Here is a 20948-nt window from a genome sequence, read left to right as displayed (position 1 = left end):
CACACTCAAAATATTTGTATCTAGCACCATTGGTGTGCATCTCCCCTAGTAATGAAAAACAAAACAAAACACACCCCACACCAGAACAAACCAAACCAAACATAAAGCCCATTCTTCATAAGCCTTGAAGAACTGGTAGCTTTCTTGAACCATCCACACTTTACATTCTAGGAAGCATATTTTCCAATTCCATTAATACCTTGTATAGATAAGACTCAGTCAATACATGAAGGGAGAACCCATTTAGAATACACAAAAGAATGGACAACTGTTCAAATCAGTTGATGCATTTTTGAAAATTTAACTAGTTTAATCAACTGGTTGATTAAAGGAATTTTAAGAGATTTTTTTACTGACTGTAGGTAGGGCTCTGCAATAGGACAGCCCTGCCTTGCACGCCCTCATGTCAGACCCTGCCATGACAGGTGTACCTGCCTTAGTTTCCCCTTGGTCCAGCCATAAAAGAAGCAGTCCCTCTCCATGTCCAATTCTAAAGCTTGCCTCTAGGCATGATTTATTCATTCCTCTGCCTGCTCAATAGTCCACAGAACCCTTGTGATAAAACCATTCTCCTGAAATTCTGAGTAAAAAAGGCTCTAACTGGACCCTTTTCCGTTCTCCCTTACAGCTCATCTTTTGGAGAGTCATTAACCCAGCATTCCCCAGATTCTTTCTGCCCTTGTCCCAGGCCTCCACTCTCCAGGCCATTGCTGGAAAGCTCCCAGAGTCGCTTTGTCCTTGTGATACTTTTCCAGTAGCCCCAAGTCAGGTTTCCCACAAGAGAACTTCCCACTTACCCAGGCCTCCCTGCCTGTGATTCCTTCCCCTACTTTGGGAAGGGCCTCTTGTTCTGGGCTCCCATTCCCACAGTCCTCCACTCAGGCCTGCTGCAAGGAGACTTCCCGCAGTGTTCCACTCATTCAGGCCTTCCTGCCTGTTGAGTCCTATGCAGCTCTTAGGATTCACCCTCCAGCTCCCCCCTCTTGTTTCAGGCTTGGCAGTTTCTAACCAGGTGGGGTCTTCCCCTTGTTCCTAGAGGCTTCTGCACAAGCTCTCCTGTAAACCAAGTCTGGGGAAGTCCTCATCTGAGAAGTCCTCATCAAAAATATTCTTTACCTTTTGTTTTTCACAATGTCTTTCTATACTAGATCTCTGCTGATCCTGTTTCACCCTTTCCTCTTCAGGCAGCTCTTTCCTTCTCTTCTCTGTGTTTCTGCCCCTTTCCTGACTGAGTCTTTATATAGCCAGGTGCCTTCTTTTAATCCCAATTGGAAGGCAGCTAATCAATCACAGATGCACTGGACCCTGCTTCCTCTGAAAGAGGCCAGTAGTCACCCTAGTCCAGAATCATCCTCAAAGGCATTTAACATACTTAAATACCTTTGAGGATCTGGGCCTCTGTGACAGGCTGATTTTGATGAATACATACTACTTATTTCAATTAAGGTGTTGATTTTAACCAATAAAGCCTCAAATGGGTGGGGTCCTGGTTTCTATATTTGCTTTTGTGGTAGCCATTGAGATGATGGAGCTAACCAGGGTCAGTTTAATTATGAGGGGATAAGAAGCTGGACACTTTCTGTTGGTGTCCTCAGATAATTAATTTGTTTTCCTTAACAGTTTGCCAAAACCTAAACAAGATCAGCTGACCTCCAGACCACCCTGCAGGTCCTATTTTAAACTCCTAAAATTTTCCTGTGAAGGAGAAATAGGGGTTTGATGAGTGTCAGATTATAATCTACATCTACACATCTAGATTATAATCTACATATGGCATTCTAATCAACTATTAAAATAATCTCTGAATACTTCTTCCATAGAACCCATAAACAATGACTGATGGGAAACTCTGAATGATGTTTGGGATCAAACTCCTATAAATCCCTAAGAAGCTCAGACACTGCCAGGGCATATTCTCAAAACAGAAGCCAGGATCTATCTAGTCACTGGTATAGCCCCTTTACCACAGAATAAGAGTGCCTCAGATATGTTAATTGAATTTATGCTGACAGCACCCCGTGAGGTCTCATTTTATAGAAGAGAAACTGAGAGAGTGACTTACCCAAATTATAAAGGCAGCCTGTGGATAAGCCAGGAGCTGAAGCCAGATCACCTGAGTTCTAAATGAATTTATTTCATCACAAGACCACATCTTCCTCTCCAGTTGTGTGGTCAAAACTTCCTCTTTGTTCAAACAACTTTTCTGCTGGAGCTCCTGAAAAAGTAATCATCAACCATCTCAGGCACCCCAGAAGAGATGGTGAAGGGTGTCCTGCCAGCACCTGTGGAGGTCTAGGGAATGAGATTAGCAGTTAATGGCATTAATGCTTCAGAGTCCTTCATTACTAGGAGATGCAGCATACTTTTCAAGTTCCTTGTACATACATGCTAGCTTAGATTTATACTTTCCACAAAGTCTATGATGGCATAAGCCCTCAGATGGAGAAGTCTGAGTTGCATTTCACAGAACTCCATCATACCCGTTACTGACTCAAAGTTGAGATTTTGTGTAATGTATATATAAAAAAGTGACTCCACTCCAATGATTAAGTGCAGAGACATGTGAACTCCTTCAGAGGTGTTTTCAGCTGCTGTCTAAATTAATGTTTACTATTTAAAAACTTTTCTGATTAAAGAGGAATCACAAAAGCTCCTCCTGACCAAAGAAGAAATACAGAAGAAAGTGTCTGTGTTTACTGCACTTCCCTGAAATTCATGACTGCTGTGTCAGGCTGGCCAAATTTACTAAATAAAATAAAGAGGCATCATCCAATCTGTTTAGATCCCCAAATTATCTTCCTTCAAAAAGAAGGCAATTCCTATGCAGAATCTTTTGAAAATAAGTTTGTTATGCTTTTAGCTTCTGAAAGTGCCATTAAGCACTCTCCACTGTTGTGAGCAAGAGGTTTGAGACCCACTGACTAGGGACATATCCTAACTTATCTTTAGAAAATATATTTTTATGAAGAAAAAGCAAACGTTTAGCTTGACGTTATAACTAAAATATGTATTCACATAGCGTAACACAATTCCCATGACCACAAATAGCACAAAGTTAAAAAGTAACTCAACAAAACCATTAAAACTTTTATTGTGATACTTCAGATACAATATAGTGAAACAACAAATGATATACAGTATTGCTAGGACAAAACAGCAAAGCAGCCTGTCATCTGTAAAAGAAAGCATTTTAAAGTGTTTAAGAAACAATATGAGGCACAACTCAGTTGCCATTTATGACTCATACTTTAGGCCTTAAATGATTTATAACAGTCCTTTTCAAAATTACCTCTGAAATTCCTGTTCCTTTACAATAGATACTGCTGATTGGCTTACACTAGTGCTAAATGAAGTACAATACAATATCCTACAAGTTTAACAATAATTTGACGGCTTCCTTCCACTCTTGTCCCATTATCATACAACTGGGATGCTAAAATTTGTCTCTCTTTGTGGCACTCTGTTACCTCAATCTAGATACAGGTCTTGCAATCTGACTGTATGATCCTCTTATCTGGAAAAAAAAAAAAATCTGAGAAAGCAATATATAAAGGAAAATGTTCAAGTCCATTGGAAATGGTACCAAGCACCCTACGTTAGCACAAACGTAGTTTACATTAGGGAGCAATATGGATATATTACTATTCCATAATCAAAGGATTAATTGCTTCTGTTTGTTACTTTGAGGTATCGTTCACTTGAAATAAAATTAATTTCAATTCATGTCTTCCACAAGCTGCTATAAGATTAGATGCATGAAAATTAAGCCAGTTACAGAGAGGCTGCTGATTATTTTTAAACTTGCCAAATATTTAGTTTGCAATAGGGCATCAGGACTTTATTAGTACCCTGTTACATTAGTACTGTTACAATTCAACCTACATCACTATATAGTTTATAGATAATGAAAAAGTTCACATATTCCAGCCGCATTGAACAGCAGGCAGAAACTAGTCAGAAGAGGTTATGGATTGTTAGGAGGGTAATGAAATACTGTATATTAAAATGGCAACACAGCGAAAGAAAGAAATAAAATCCAAAACAGCAAAAGTGGTAAGGCTAATGTGTCAGCAAGCCCTCCCTACTTCTGTCAGACAGTTTACAGGAACTTTTACAACTTAACATTTTGTAAATGACAGTATTGCCTTTCATTGGTTAAAAAGGTGTCCATAGTTATAAACCAAGGAAAGAATATTGGCATTTGAAGCAGACTCTCAATATTGTAACACCAGTGTTACAGCCACTATTTAGGGCCTAGACAATGAAGAATGTGTCACCAGATTCCAAAATCATGTCAAATTATGATGCTTAATTATTTTTGGACAGCCATTGCTTTTATGGGTTCAAAAGAAAATCCTTTCAATACATGTATATTTTTTGCTAGCATATTCTTATGTATCCCAATGAACATTCTTTCCAAGAAGCCAGCTCGTAGTTGGTTCATTTGGTCCAAGAAAGAGCTAGCATGAAACAAAAGTTCACAAAAGCTTTTTGTTACACTTTATAAAAAAAAAAAAAAAATACAAAATAAATGTTAAGACCAACAATAAAAATAACCAGTACAAGTAACAAAAGTGCTCAAGTGGGAGAGGAAGTAAACTTGCCCAGAATGAACACACAAAACCTTTAAATATAATCTTAATATATTAAAAAAAAAAGGTTAGAGGGAAAATGTTTTGTAGAATTCTCTTCAAGTAAGTTTTTCTTTTTAATGTACTGCTGGAAGGTTCAGTGACCAGACTGACCTCTTCACATCAACCAGCAGCCATTAATATCTGGAACCAACTTTCACCAAAACCATTAGGCGTAATTCTCCACATCTTTACAATGGGAGAATTGTTTCAAAGAATCACTGCTCAAGTCAAGCAATAAGAAAAAAAGGTTCACATACTCCGAGATATCATAGCAAGCATAAAGAATTATTACATAGTAGTGTGCAGTAAGAATTTTGTATTAGTTATAGCTCCTTCTCTACTCCCTTTTACCCCCCCTCAAAAGACTAATAAGAATATTGCTTTATTTGGTTCTCTTAAAAGCCATAACATTATACATAACTCACATCAACTCCTTATGCCAGTAGCTGAAGTTTTAGGTGCTAAGCACTTAATGAAATCCCAACCTTTGGCATCAAGGGTAATTAAGGTTTTGGTGAAAATGTCCAGTTTGAAATACAAATAAATAATGCACTGAAAAAAGAGGTTGAGCATCTAAATAAGAATATCTTTTCTAGTTTTTTTTTTTTTTTAAAAAAAAGCTCATTGATATGAAACATCCAAATCCACTATTTAAAATATTACTACAGATTTTTCTCTCTTGTAAAAAGAAAACATTAACCTTAAATTTGTACTCTCATTTTTATAGTGAAGGGTCATGGTGTTTTTTCCTTCAACTCAGTGTAATTCTTCTTGAGTCTGTAGCCAGACAAAGAAAATATACATTTTCTATAGACATCTCCATGGGTGTTACATTTAGGCTTTGAAGCCAACACAAACCCCTTGTTGATGGCTGTTTTGGTGCTTTCATTGTTGGCAATGGACATTATACTAGAGGAAAATTGAAAAATAGCCCAAACAAAACAGAATTCCAGGTTCTTTCAGATTGAACAGATGGCAGCAACAGATGACCATCTTGTGCCAATGACATTCAGATAAAGGGGACTCCTGGGTCCAATCTAATTCTTGATTTTGGAGGAGCAATATAAGCCACCCCACAAAATCCATATTGGACCCAGTTGTACTAGACCAGTTCTTTGGACTTAAGCCCAATGGTTTTTCCTGTTTCTACTTTTTAAAATTTAAACTTCTGTAGGTTCATTATCACAGCTCCTGATGGACAGCTTCTGTATCGCTCCTAGTCATTGGCATGCTTGTAAATGAATGATGTCTGGTAATAAAGTGCAGTAGAGTTTTGAAAGCCTGTCAGAGATTTACCCAAAATGTAACAGCAGCAGCAATGGCACACATTGCAAACTTCACAAATGCCATGTTAAAATAGTTATTAAAAGAAAACTAACCTCTATTCTATTGTAAGGCTTTCATATTGTTCATTCCATCATAGTACTTATGTAGTGTTAATGTAAAAGACGCTGCCAACCATTTTGTCCTCAAGCATTAAGGGAGCTAAGTACAAAAGGTCCTCCACAAATACTTTTCATTTGATAACAAAGTTAGCAATGAATACAAGAGACAAGATTAATTTTTTTTAAATTTCTCTGAAAGTGCATGCACAAAACCCAATAGTAAATTTTGTGAATACACATCTACAGAAAGCTTTCTTACTAAGTCACTCCAGTTAAGAAGCAGCTGGAAAAAAACAAAAAACAGAAAGGATGCGAGCTTTATATAAATTTTATTATGAAAATGTCTCTGGGGATGATTTATCCAGCAAACCAACAAACCCCTTTTTATTTTTTTTATTGTAAAAATTATCTTGCTATTCTATTTTATGAAGAAATGAAGTCAACTTCACACTTTCCTGCCCATCTACCAACCCCCACTCTTCTGCAGGTACTGTTACTGACTTCCATCTCATAAGCTCTGGCCTCTTGTCACACAAAAAATAACTATATTTTTGTTAAAGTGTAGCAAAAGCAGAATATTTCAATGAATTTTCTTTATAACAACCTCTTTGTCCAGTGCATTAGACTACACAGCTACATGGAACCAGCCATAAAACTTCACTGATGCACAAGTCCCTGTTACTGTTAAAAGGTGCAGTACCAAAAACTTGTTTACACTAATTTTTTATAAATACAAGATGCATATATTTTTGTGCCCTTTGATCTTGCAGGCTGTAATATTATCAACTTCTCCCTTCAAGACAAGTTTGCTGGGTAAGGAATGCAATTATGTTGATTAAATATATTCTACAGTATCACTGCCTTAGTATCCTTGTAAATGAGTTGCACTAAAAATATTGAACTATTAATGTATTCATTTTTGCAAAACTTAAGATCTACTAAATTGAGTCAGTGCAACTGAAAGATTTCTAAATGAGCACTTATCTTTAATTTACTTGCCTGCAAGATGTACACAGATTATGGTACTCCCAAATTTTAAAAAGCAATTAATGAATACTCTAATACTGCATCCCTTTTACTGCCAGAGATATCAGAAATTGCTACATATAAAAAGACACCCCCAGCCCATACATTCTTCAGGACTACTCATATCAGTCTTCTGCTAGATTTGGTGTAGGTGTTTAGGCAAGAAGCATGCACAGCAAAGGTAGCATTAAAGGCATAGGTCAAATAAAGATGTTAAACCAGTAAAATTCATTTGCAGTTAGTGAACTGTTTCTCTAGAATTTGAGAGTTTAGAAAAAGGTCATCCAAAATGTTCCAAAACAACTGTTCACACAAGAATACATATACAAAAAGAGGGAACTTACACAAGGAGAAAAAGGCAAACATGGCCTGAAAGAGCCACATAAACTACACTATTCATTTGTGAGGTTGCAAAGTTCAGTGATATTCTCAGAGCCACCTCAGCCAAAATCCTCCTTTCATTTGCATTAGTCTGTATAAAGCATGTTCCACAGAATGTTGTCCAAACAGAGTGAAAAAATGCTTTTAATTTACTCCCAGCCATTGTCTTTGATCATATGGGCAAGTTCAATGATAAATTTTCCTTCTTTGTATTTCTGACTGCTCTCAAAAGCATGTTCCTAGAAACAAGAAAATAAAAATATTTAAAATACTGAGTTAGAGTTAGTTTTTCACATTATTTCATTACCAATTTTCACATGCAAATAAAAATTAATGGATAATTAACATCTGTAACATCTATTAAGGCTTTCTGGTGATATTTTATTTGTATGGATGTTTTCTCTTTCCTGCTTGAAATATCTAATTTTTAGCATATATGATGTCCTTTACATAAAATCCACACTAAAATGTTAATATAAAATTGCACATGCCTATGCATAAAACTATAATTCAACATTTATTAGTACATACATATATCTATTTACCTAGATATTACTATGACCTCCATCAGTACAATATCTTGAGCAGCTCTCAAGGTACATTAGACATTTAACATGACTCATTTCTATGGAATGCCAGGATTATCATGCTGGTACTTTATTTCAGAGCCAAGATTGTGTGTGTGTGTGTGCGCGCGCGCGCACGCGTGTCCATCTGTTCTTTTACATATTGTCAACTACAGGTCTGCTAAGGCCAATCTTTCCTCAAACTACCCTTGAGATTGCTGGATTCAGACTGTGATTTTTGCCATTTTTTTGTATTTTGTTAAGCCACAGCTTAATTGTAGGTGATTTCCTAGAAGCAACTTAAAATTTTGGACAGGTGTTGGTTTTCATTACTTTAAAGAGTGTGAAGTGTGTTTATCAGAATATCTTAGGTTTTTCTGAGTTCCAAACCAGTCTTGCATGGTAAGAGAAGGAATGACAGAAACCAAAGTTAGTATCTGGAAATAAAACCTTCTAATGTAGCTGTTTGGTTTCTTTCATTCCATGACTGGACAAAGAAAATCGTCCTTTTACAACCTCAGCTCTGGATGTTCATTATTACTATGAGAGGGAACACATGCAGCTGTTTTCCAGAAGATTGTGAAATTCAGCTGAACCGAGTACATCCTACAAGTGGAAATATGCAAAGGTCACCTCAAAGAAGAATTTAACATTTTTACAGTGCGAAAACTGTAGCATGTTAGCAGTCTGGATTACTTTTCAGCCACAAAATTGAGTTAATTATTGTGATTATTTGTAGCATAGAGTACAATATATTCACCATTTATCACTGTAATTATCTGGCATTTTAAGAAAAAGAAGAAAATAAAGAAATCTGAAAACTTGACATCCAAAGTTTTAATACCAAAATGTGTGTGGCACTTAAATACCAAGGTAATAGGCACTATAGGAAAAAAACCCACACTACTATAATGGGGCCTACAGCTTACACTGGCTTTATTATTCTCAAAATGTGAGACATTGAACCTGCTATAACATTCAAGTAATATAGTTTTGTTTGTATTACACACACTAGTTATAAACACAGTATTTTTTTTCCGCTGGATGTAGATATAATGGATTAAGAGTCACTCATTGTCACAAAAATGAATGGTGCCTCAGTAGATTAAGGACAACTTCTGTGGATTGCTACATATATGAATGTTTGACCAAGAAATAAATTATTATATACATTACTTACATATTTCCATCCAAGAGTGGTTTTACAGTTTTCACAATAGATATCTGCTACAGCATGTAAACCTGTCAAAAGAACTCTCTCCTCTGCTGGACCACAGCCCACATTTACCCTATAACAAACAACAGAAATAGTAGTATCTTAAACCACAAGACAGATCTTGCTTTTTGTTTGACAACATCCTACTTTCCTCCTGGAGATGAAATCTGAGACCAAGTCTCCAAGATATATATGCCACTATTTTTAGTCAAACATTTGTGAAATTAAGTTTTAGGGTTATACTTAAAGAGTCAAGAGGAAAAAAGTGTAATCATTTTGTTTTTCATTTTCTACCATGAAATGGTGTCATTTCTAGCATGAGTTAACTATCACCCATGTCATCGAGTAACATAAAACAAAGCACGATAAATGGGAAACTATTTAACAGTACTTAAAACAATATATTAATAAAAGTGACAGATGGCTAATAATTTAGGCCTTGCCTATGCTGGGAATTAGCTGCTTTCAAACAGGGGTAAGCTCCACCAGTGCCAATTACAGCTTTCCTTTTCTACGCTAGGGATCTGTAACAATGCGACTACATTAATGTAGGAAAGGCTTTAGCAATATTTCTATGCTATAGACCATAGGTTAAAATACAATAATCACTGAAGGTGAATATTAAAAAACAATGGAATGCCTCTTGCATATCTAGCTATGGAGTACTGCTCCAAAAGGAAACTTTCCCAAGTAAAAACATATGCCTAAAAGACTAGTCAAATAGTCATTCTAGGAAAATCAGGCAATATTTGGTTAAACCTGTTATACTACCCAGATCTGTGGTACTCTTGACTATGCCTGGCATCTCAATTCTACATGAAGCAACTACAGATAAAAGAATAAAGATATCTGTAAAAGGTAGAGTCACATCTTTCAATCTTCACCATAATTACCTTGCCTATAAAAATAAAAAACAGACATATCTGACTTGCATTCTACTTATGAATTGCTCTGAGCAATTCAGCTAGTTAAAAATAGAGATGCAATCCAATGACAGCATATTACAAAATCAAAATTAGTTCACGATCTATAAAAGCAAGGTAACAAGCATGTATGTAGGACTGCAGTGTTAAGGGGCTACTGCAAACATTGGACCCTCTTGAGATAAGTCTGGCTTCTTGCTTTTGACAAATCTGCAATTTTCAAGGCCAATATTCAAGCATCCTAAAGGTTAACCTGAAAAAATAATGGCTTTGCTTTGGGCTATAGTGATGATGTCCACCAGAGTAAAGTTACAGTAACATAATTTACTTGAATGTCAAACCTTACATGGTTTTCTGGAATAAAACAGTTTAGTGTCACTTGCCTCAATTCAGTTAGAATCAGATGCAGTTGAAAGTTTTATTTCTAATTAAGAGTTAAATGTGACTAATGATAGGATTTCCTAAATAACTGTAAGGAAGGCTCAGACTACAAGTTGCACAATAGTAACATTCTCCTGAGAAAGGCCAGTCATTCCAGTCACACTTATCAACAGGGATTGCCAGTATAAGGCCGTAGTCCATTAAGAAAAGAATTTGAAAGAGCAGATGAAAGTGTGACTCTTACTAATGTTGAGTATTTTGCCCATTTGAGGAACATACCAAAAGATGATACTTCATAGAAAGTATGTAATTGTAGTCATACTTACACAGAATTAAAGAGGTAGGCTCTTCCCTGGCTTCCCTGAAAAGACTGTAAGAAAGAGAAAAATATAACCTTTAAAATAAAACAGTTTCAGAAGTGATGTATTATAAATCATAAAATAATACAGTGTTGCCTTTTAAGACATTAAGGTTTATACAGAGTTGTTGTTATGCACAACAACTTTTAATCACATCTGTATATAGTATGAAAATAATGAAATATTTTGTACCAGCAAAGAACAAGGAAACAAATAAAAAAGCTTTACCGTAAAGGCCTCAGTTTGAAAAAAACAATTTTCTCTCCAAACGTCACATTTTCCATCTTACATTTTTTTAAAATTGAAAGGGTTGTATAATGTATTGGCTAGAAATCCCCTTAAATGTCCATAAAATGTATTTAACCAAGTTCCATGGAGTGGGCCAAATTACAATTTTTGTTAGGGTCCATAGACTGGCCTATGTTAGGGCCATATGCTACACTTGACCCAAAGGAAATGTCTCACTGATGTCATTGTGAGTTTCCCATCAAAAGTGTAGAATATGACCCCTTAAACAGAAGGTAGAAAAGTCTAGCAGAAGCAGGTTTCCTTCCCCAACCATCCCTGGGTAGGGACTGTCAGAGGCTGAGAAATGTATCAGGCTAATCTCCATGTTATTCCCCAAGCATGCCTGTCACAGAAGAAATTCCTGCATAAAAACTATGTTAAGAAGATGTTAAGATTGCATGGTTAAGCACTCAAAAGTCTAAAATTATCAGAATTAAGGTTGCACGCACAACCCTTAACTTTGTCCCCTTGTGTGTATGCATTACAATTCAGTCTTTCGTTATGCAGTTACATGCCATTTCTCAATCATCATCATGTGATTTTGCAGTTTTTTCTACAGCCTTTTAAAGTACCTTTTACACGATGGGCAGTGAACAAGGTGCATCACACACACACACACACACGCTTCATTGCTTCCCTTTGATATATAAAGTAATAGACTACACTGTACATTTGTATATCTGTTTGTAGGGAAAAACGTATGCAACGCTTTTGAGAAACAGTATAAAATCCTACAAAGACTGTAGACACACTAAGAGGCATGCAAACTTAACAGGTTTTTGGATGTAATATATATTAGATATACCTTTATGGTCAGGTCACCTACTAATGAAATGCAGCCACATTGGTCAAAGAATGAGACAGAGTTTAACAGCAACAGCAATGCTATTGCTCTGTTTAGATAAGGAACTGAAGAATATCATATTCAAGTGAAAGTATAGAGGGAACTTAGAATTGAGAATGTAATAATCCAGGTTGGATGTTGTTATCCCCAATGTCCTGACCAAATTTCCTTTTCTTGGGAAAAGGACAAAAATGACTACCGTACTCAGGATCTTGATTTTAAATCTCATAAAAAACAGTACTTCCAAAAGTACAGTGCACACATCCCTCTTACACTATTGGGGAGCATCTATTCAGCACTCATTCAAGTATGACCAGCACAGCCTTCTGGGTACTCTGTGTTTTCTTGGGGTCTAGCCAAAAAACAACCAACTCTCTCACCACTTTCTATTTCAAATGCAGGAAATAATTCTTTTGACTTTGCTCATATAAACCCATAGCACATCATACATACCAAATCCACCCCCACCCACTAACTTCAACAAAATTCCATATACAATTCCTATCCCTATCCCCCCAAGGGGGAGAAGAGAAAAAGAAGGAAAGAACCACAGGACAGATGCTATTCAGATCACTTACTGCACTTTGGGATAGTGCTCAGATACTACGGCGCTAATGCACTATAAAAACTTGAATAGAATAGATCCAACACTATGTAGTTCACAAGATTACAGCCCAAGATGGTATGGCTACAATCATCATTTTTTCCCCCCACAACAACAACAAAAAAAGCATTCTCATGAAAGGTTTTACCTGAAAACTTGAGTACTTTTTATTATTCCTTGAAAACTGTTTTATGGCAACCCATCATTCAGTGTACAATGAAAGTATTCAAAATGCTCAGATGGAAATGCATTTTTCCACTTTTTAAAACTGCTAAATCAATTACGTTATCAGGTTTTATGGGCCATCTTGAGAAATATGGATAGGGATAAATATTGTAATAGTAGAGATTTCGTCAGTTATTGAAACAAGTTGGATATTTTTGTTAAATTATCCTCATTTTCCCTTACATATATTACTTCAAAAGAAAATGAATCATAATCATGCAGAAAAGGCAGTGCAATTTGTTTGCAGATTAAGGGAGGGATTTTTAAGAATACTCAGCACTGACTTAACTTTGCTCTGACTGAATCAATGGCAAAACTCCCACTGAACTCAGTGAGAGCAGAATTAGGTCAGAGTGCATTTGAAAAATCCCACTGTAAATATTTTCTTTGAAAGACTACGTTCATGTAGATTATACATAACACCATTGAAAGGATTTCCTGTTACACAGGATCTTTTCACAGAAATTTGCAGTACAGATTATTTACTTTTTATAATCTGAAACCATTTGAATTATAGGCATCACAGACACAATGTCTCCCAGCCCCTCCCCCAACCCTAATAACTCATGGCATTTCCTGTATCATTAAGGCTTAAGACAGAGAGTTTGTCATGAAAGTTCTAAATTATGTGCAGTAACGTTGAGACTTTTTCCATACAAATTGTTATGCACTCGATCTAAAGTTGACACCTCTATATACTGTGAAAGAGCAGAAGCCAATGACGAAGTCAACGTAGTATATGTATGTTCATTAAAATACAGTTGGCAAACTAGGATGTCAGTCAAAGGAAAAGGTAAATGTGAATTATACCATTTTGACCAGGAACGGCCAGTGATTTGGGATGCAATTGTGGCCACCTAGCAATATGAAAGGAGAAATCTGCCACTTTGGAACACTATGGACAGTAGGCCTGTTTATACCTGCTCCCATGGTTGCAGGGACAGATTACAGAGCACATTAGAGAGGCAAGGATGAGAAGCCATGTCAGAAAACAATCCAAACTGAAGTAGATGTAAAACTAATCATCACAAAATACTGAAAGGAAATTAGATTTTAAAAATACTGTTTTTTAATATAAGGTGACTTTGGTAACAAAGGTTTGCTTACAAAACAAAAATCCTCCTATCCTTAGCAACTTTTTGCCATTTATTTAGATTTATACTGTCAATCAAAAGGCGCACCAAAGCAACTCCTTTTAAAAACATACACTACATACAAGGAATAAAAAGGCTCATTTTATCCCAGACCACGAATACCAAAGATATGGAAAGAAAGATGAGCGCTCCAACAACAAAAAAACATCTGAATACCCTGCCACTAGCCAGCATCACATATCTCACTACTCCTCATGACAGAGGGAGAGAGGCTGGGCCTTAGAGCATACAGTGAAGGTTAGCAAACTCAAGCCATTACATACCATGGAGAGGAGTGTTCCAAAAAGGTCTGGGGGCCTAACAGAGAGCTCTCCCTCTTTTGTACTAATTGGACTCCAACTTACTAGGTACCTCTGCTGACCAGACCTACAGCAATATAGAAACAGAGAGGGGTTGTCTCTTTGTAATGGGGCATGATGATCCCAGGGCTTTTTAAGTTAAAACCAATACCTTACAACCCAGAAACAAAAAATACGTAGTGAAGATAAAAGAGTATAATGTATTCACAAAAGGAAACAATACTTAAGAAATGGTTGCCAAATACTGTACCAGCCCTATTTAAAGTGCATTGCAGTACTCCAGTCCTAAAGTGACAAAAAGCATGGCCAATAGTGGCAAGATCCACATCCAAAAGAAACAGTCATGAGCCCGGCTGTAAGTAGATTTAAAAAAATAACTACCTGGCTATTGCTGCTGTTTGATCTTCTAGTAGCAGCTGCAAGTCTAACCCCAAGTCAACCCACAGCAGTCACAAAGCCTCAGTCTGAGGAGGAAGACTATTATTAAATCACACCATGCAAAATAGTATTTTTTAAATTACCATGAAAGCATTTAAGAGCTAAGTACATTTTAAAAAAATTCTCATATTAAAAAGGGAAAGCATTGCATGCATTTTCCCCCATTTCAAAAATTGCAGTTGTGCTTACAATTTTGTGATTTAGAATTGTGTGGAAAATTCAACAAGAAATGCACAATGGATAATAATTCATTAAAAGGGTATTTTTTGTCTCTGAAAATTAGTTATTTTTCCTGCTTGCCCATAGTTGCCACTATACTTTGACAAACATAAGTATCACCTCAAGACATTGGAATGATTTTTAGCCGTATTGATGCAGCACTGGTACTAAGATGCTCTACCTCTGTACTTAGCTTCACAGTGAAATGGACTAGAACAGGTTGTGTGATTTGAGTAATTTTGACACCACCACCTCCCATTCCTGGCTGTCTCTTCAGCATTCATGCATGTTTTAATATCCCTATCCTTCAAAAATGACCCTTGACTTCAGTAAGAACAGTCCCATCTCCGATCAGTAAGTTTCTTGAATCCTGTATACAACCGTTGCTTCTACTTCTCTACTGGATTCTCTTTCCACTTAGCTTTCATTCTTTATGCTTCATCAAAACTGTCCTCACCAAGGCCTCCAAATGACTCATCATAGACACATTTCAGGGCCTTTTCTCTAACCTCCTTGATCTTTTCCCCTTCTTTAACAGATTGTCTCATTCCCTCATCAACTCTGACCTTCCCTGGTTCTTTTCTTCCCTCCAACAAACCCTTCATTGTCTTTCAGTGGTCCCTCCTCCTTCCATCTCCATAAATGTTTCTCAAGGCTCTATCTTTGGTCTCTCTTTTCCTTGTAACCTAATAGCAGAACTTCTATCACCATTTTAGTCTGTTTCTAAAAACCTACCTCTTAATTATCACCTACTGTATTTCTGACACAGGATGCTGTATTGCTGTGTCACAGCTTAAGCCCGATATGGTGAAAACTAAGCTCTGCATCTTTCCTCTCAAAAACTTTATTCTTCCTCTCTTCACGCTGCTCCCTGTACCTTGCACTCATTCCTGTACCAGTCATCCCACAGGTCATTCAAATCTCTCTTTAAAAAACTCGTTTCTTTTGTGAAGCCCACAAACATTAATCCAGGATGGCAAAACATAAGTGGGTTTCTAGCTAGCCCCATCTTCCAGATCTTCTAGTACATTTGTACTGGATATGTCTAGGCTATATTTCTCAGGGCATGACCATGTCCCCCTTCCTCCTAGATATGAGGGTAAGGCACAACTGACAGCAGCAGGGTGGATGGCAGCATAGCCATACTGACCATGCTGAGGGCAGGCATCCCCAGAGATGCTCCCCAAAGTTTAATGAGTGTTCTGGTGTTGGGACCCTGTTACCACAGAGATCCTTAGACTCTTTAGTTTGAAGTAGCCTCTACTCTCCATTATCGAAAAACCCTTTGTGTGGTAGTGGTAACTCAGAAGTTCTCGCCATTTTTCTACAGCAGGAGAGGATCTAGGATTTCTACAGAAGGAAAGGATCTAGGCACAATCTCCAAATGTGGATTTCATAAATTCTGCTAATTTATCCTATATACTCAATCATGTGTCAGTCATTTTAAAGCTAAATTTCATAAGACTTTAGCAAGAAAGGTACAACTTAAGTAGATAAGTATTACTGCATCAAAGTCAAATAAATAGACTAACACTTGTATTTAAAGAATCCATTTATTGATAATCTCTAGCATTTACATAGTGCATTACAGCTTCAAAACAGCATGCAAACATTATGTAATTAAGCCTCATACCACCATGTTTGGCAGGTTAAGACATTATTATATGGGTGAGGAAAGAGATGTCATTACTTACCCAAGCCACACAAAAAGACAATGGCAAAGCTGGGATTGGAACACATCAATTACTAACTTCTAGTTCCATGGCAAATTAACTAAACTATGTCATCTTTTCCATGAACAGATTTTGCTGAAATTATTTTAAAAAATAACTAAGCTAGATTTAAACCGAAAGGGTGAAACAAGCAATTTCATATAAACGTTGTTCAGGAAATTTTACCTATTCTGGAACTCACTCTTAAAGTTCCTACTCTTCTCTTTCCTCCTTATAGCAGAGAAGTTCAGACAACTGAGATAAGCAGTTGCCAACCTCTTCATCCAATGATAGCAGTCTGTCATCACCCTCAACCTAACTGCAATTAGGCCTTTTCCCCAGATGATGTAGCAGCTTTCTTGAGATCAAGACATGGCAACATTTATGAACTACCTATGTGGCAAGTACTGTACCACAGACATAACTTGTAGATTGTTACCTGATTCTTAATGTTTGACTAGTTTTTAATAACCAGAGAATGGGAGTTGCAAGGTCCCTTAAAACAGTACTATCTTACAATTGATTTATTTCCCAAAAGTAACAGCCTCAAACTACCATATATTTAAGAAATATTCTGCTGCAAAACTGTAAGCCCCATCAAAGTGCTTGGATATATTTTGAAAGCAGAGTTCCAGAAAATGAAGTTTACTTACCTACAACTGGAGTTCATTGAAAAGGACTCTGCATATTCCCACTCATTGGATGTGCCAGCACATGCAGCTCTGACAGTGAAATTTTCTCACAGCAATGCCTATGGGAGCACTTGTGCCTCTCCCTACTCTGCCGTCTCCCTGAAAATTGTGATGGCAAGGTTATAAAAGGGGTATGTGGCACTCCTGGTTGCTTTTGTTCCTTCCACTCTTTTCTCAGGCCTAGGATTTCATTAGGACTATGAGGAAGAAGGGAAGACTGGGTTGGCAGCATGAATGTGCAGAGTCCATCTTGAAAAATTCTGATTACAGGTAAGTACCCTTAATTCCTTCTCTCTTTTGTTTACTGCCACTCCTGGGATAGTTTGATAAGCAGTACCTTATGTAAAGAAGGTAGAGCTCAGAGTCCTGACTGAGTAAGGTTTGAATTATTGCTCTAGCAAACTGAGGGCCTGATTTGGACACTAGGTCTAGGGAGTAATGTTTTGTAAATGTACATATAGAGCTCCAAGTAGCAGCTCTACAGACTTCTAAAATAGGAAAATGTCTAAAGTAGGCCTGTCAAGCGATCAAAAAATTAATTATGCTGTTAAACAATAATAGAATACCATTTATTTAAATATTTTTGGATGTTTTCTACATTTTCAAATAGAGTGATTTCAATAACAGAATACAAAGTGTACAGTGCTCACTTTATATTTATTTTTGATTACAAATATTTGAACTGTAAAAATAGAAATAGTATTTTTCAGTTCACCAATACAAGTACTATAGTGCAATCTCTTTATCATGAAAGTTGAACTTACAAACGTAGAATTATGCACAAATATAACTGAATTCAAAAATAAAACAATGTAAAACTTTAGACCCTACAAGTCCACTCAGCCCTACTTCTTGTTCAGCCAATCACTCAGACAAACAAGTTTGTTTGCATTTACAGGAGATAATGCTTCCCGCTTCTTGTTTACAATGTCACTTGAAAGTGAGAACAGGTGTTCGCATGGCACTGTTGTAGCTGGTGTCGCAAGATACTTAAGTGCCAGATGCGCTAAATATTCATTTGTCCCTTCATGCTTCAACCACCATTCCAGAGGACATGCGTCCATGCTGATGACAGCTTTTGCTCAATAACAATCCAAAGCAGTGTGGACTGATGCATGTTCATTTTCATCATTTGGGTCAGATGCCACCAGCAGAAGGTTGATTTTCTTTTTTGGTGGTTTGGGTTCTGTAGATTCTGCACTGGAGTGTTGCTCTTTTAAGGCTTCTGAAAGCGTGCTCCACACCTCGTCCCTCTCAGATTTTGGAAGGCACTTCAGATTCTAAAACCTGGGATTGAGTGATGTAGCTATCTTTAGAAATCGCACATTGGTACCTTCTTTGCGTTTTGTCAAATCTGCAGTGAAAGTATTCTTAAAACGAACAACATGTGCTGGGGTCGTCATCTCAGACTGCTGTAATATGAGACATATGGCAGATTGCGGGTAAAACAGAGCAGGAGACATACAATTCTCTCCCAAGGAGTTCAATCACAAAATTTAATTAATCATCAGCATGGAAGCATGTCTTCTGGAATGGTGGCCAAAGCATGAAGGGGCGTACAAATGTTTAGCATATCTGGCACGCAAATACCTTGCAATGCTGGCTACAAAAGTGCCATGCAAATGCTTGTTCTCACTTTCAGGTGACACTGTAAATAAGAAGCAGGCAGCATTATCTCCCGTAAATGTAAACATACTTGTTTGTGTTAGCGATTGGCTGAACAAGAAATAGGACTGAGTGGACTTGTGGGCTCTAAAGTTTTGCATTTTGTTTTTGAGTGCAGCTATGTAACCAAAAAATAAATAAAAATCTACATTTGTAAATTGCACTTTCACAATAATGAGATTGCACTACAGTACTTGTATGAGGTGAACTGAAAAAATACTATTTCTTTTGTTTATCATTTTTACGGTGCAAATATTTGTAATAAAAAATATAAAATGAGCACAGTACACTTCATATTCTGTGTTGTAACTGAAATCAATATATTTGAAAATGTAGAAAAACATCCAAAAATATTTAATACATTTCAATTGTTTAACTATGCAACTAAAACGGCGATGAATCGTGATTCTTTTTTTGAGTTAATCGCGTGAGTTAACTGTGATTAATTGACAGCCCAAGTCTAAAGACATGCTGTGGAGTTGCCATTGATTTAACAGAGCATGACTTAACCCCTACAAGTTGTGGAATAAATGCTACTTTATAGCTTTCCTCTATGGCAGTGGTTCTCAAAGCCGGACCGCCACTTGTTCAGGGAAAGTCCCATGGCAGGCCAGGCTGGTTTGTTTACCTGCTGCGTCCACAGGTTCGGCCGATCGCGGCTCCCACTGGCCGCGGTTCACCGCTCCAGGCCAATGGGGGCTGTGGGAAGGGCGGCCAGCATGTTCCTCGGCCTGCACCCCTTTCTGCAGTCCCCATTGGCCTGGAGCAGTGAACTGCAGCCAGTGGGAGCCGTGAACAGCCGAACCTGAGGAAGCGGCAGGTAAACAAACCAGCCTGCCCCGCCAGGGGGCTTTCCCTGCACAAGCGGTGGACCGGCTTTGAGAACCACTGCTCTATGGACCGTCTAACCCATCTAGAGAGTGTCTGTGCAGTGACTGTGTCCCCCTTATGGTTGTCTGCATATGAAATAAAGAGATTAGGAGACTTGCAACATTCCTTGGTTCTGTTAGGATAGTGAGTGAGCCAAATCTCCTTTAACATTCATTTAAAGTATGCAGCTTTGACTCACCCATAAGAGCATGAGGTGTTGGGGAAAAATACTGGCAGATTAATAGTTTGATTACGATTAAATCAGATACCATCTTGGGGAGGAATTTAGGATTAGGATGAAGCAGTACTTTATATTTGTGAAAGACATTGAATGAAGCATGAGCAATGAAGCATGTAGTTCAGTCATTCATCTACTATGGATGGCTATGATGAAAGCAGTTTTAATAGACACGTAAAACAAAGAACACTCTCAAAGAGATTTCATTAACTGCATAAAGGACTAAATTGAGATCTTGTGATGGTACTGGATCCTTTATCAGTGGATACATATTGACAAGTCCTTTAATAAATTTCTTTACTGTATCATGCACAACGACTTGACTTATCTACCAATGCATAGTGTGCAGCAATAGCTGCTAGGTAGATTTTTCAAAGAGGAAATAGACATTTCTAATAGCTTTAACTGAAGTAAGTATTAAAGAATAGATTGAACTGGTACAAATGATGGATCTCTAAATATATCATTTGCCCACTTTACAAGGCCTACTCCATTTGAGATCATAGCACTTTCGAGTTGACTGTTTTGTACAATTAATCAATATTTGCTGCACTTCTAATAGGCAAGATTTCTCAAAATTACATCCAGATACCCCCACACAGTGAAGAGCTTATCTATCACTGATTTCTTTAATGACCATTCATTCAGTTCTATTACATCCCTGCTATCAGGATCCTGGGTATGGGGCATGGGTAGAGGCTGGGATCTGAGTTGCAGGGGACTCAATGTAGTCTGAGTTCAGTCTAGATGGTCAAGACCAGAAGCAGCAGCCTATACTAGTGTCATGCAAGAGGATCAGATCAGAGTGAAGGTCAATGAGCTGCTTCGG

The 20948-nt window shown here is 37.3% G+C and overlaps 1 protein-coding gene across 3 annotated transcripts in view; it reads right to left on the bottom strand.

Moving 5' to 3' along the window:
• Positions 1-3413: 3413 nt before the first annotated feature.
• Positions 3414-20948, bottom strand: part of YPEL1 (yippee like 1) — a 39532-nt gene continuing 21997 nt past the window's right edge. For all 3 annotated transcript variants that reach the window (XM_074973201.1, XM_074973202.1, XM_074973203.1), the window contains exons 3-6: positions 10839-10882; positions 9173-9281; positions 7390-7665; positions 3414-3514 (exon numbers count right to left, since the gene is read on the bottom strand). In XM_074973201.1, coding sequence (XP_074829302.1) covers positions 7576-7665; positions 9173-9281; positions 10839-10882 — 243 coding nt within the window. In that variant the 3' untranslated portion in view covers positions 3414-3514; positions 7390-7575. The remainder of the gene's footprint in view (positions 3515-7389; positions 7666-9172; positions 9282-10838; positions 10883-20948) is intronic.

This window comes from Natator depressus, chromosome 15, assembly GCF_965152275.1.
Source record: "Natator depressus isolate rNatDep1 chromosome 15, rNatDep2.hap1, whole genome shotgun sequence".
NCBI lineage: Eukaryota > Metazoa > Chordata > Testudines > Cheloniidae > Natator > Natator depressus.
This window is presented reverse-complemented; position numbering and strand designations above follow the sequence as displayed.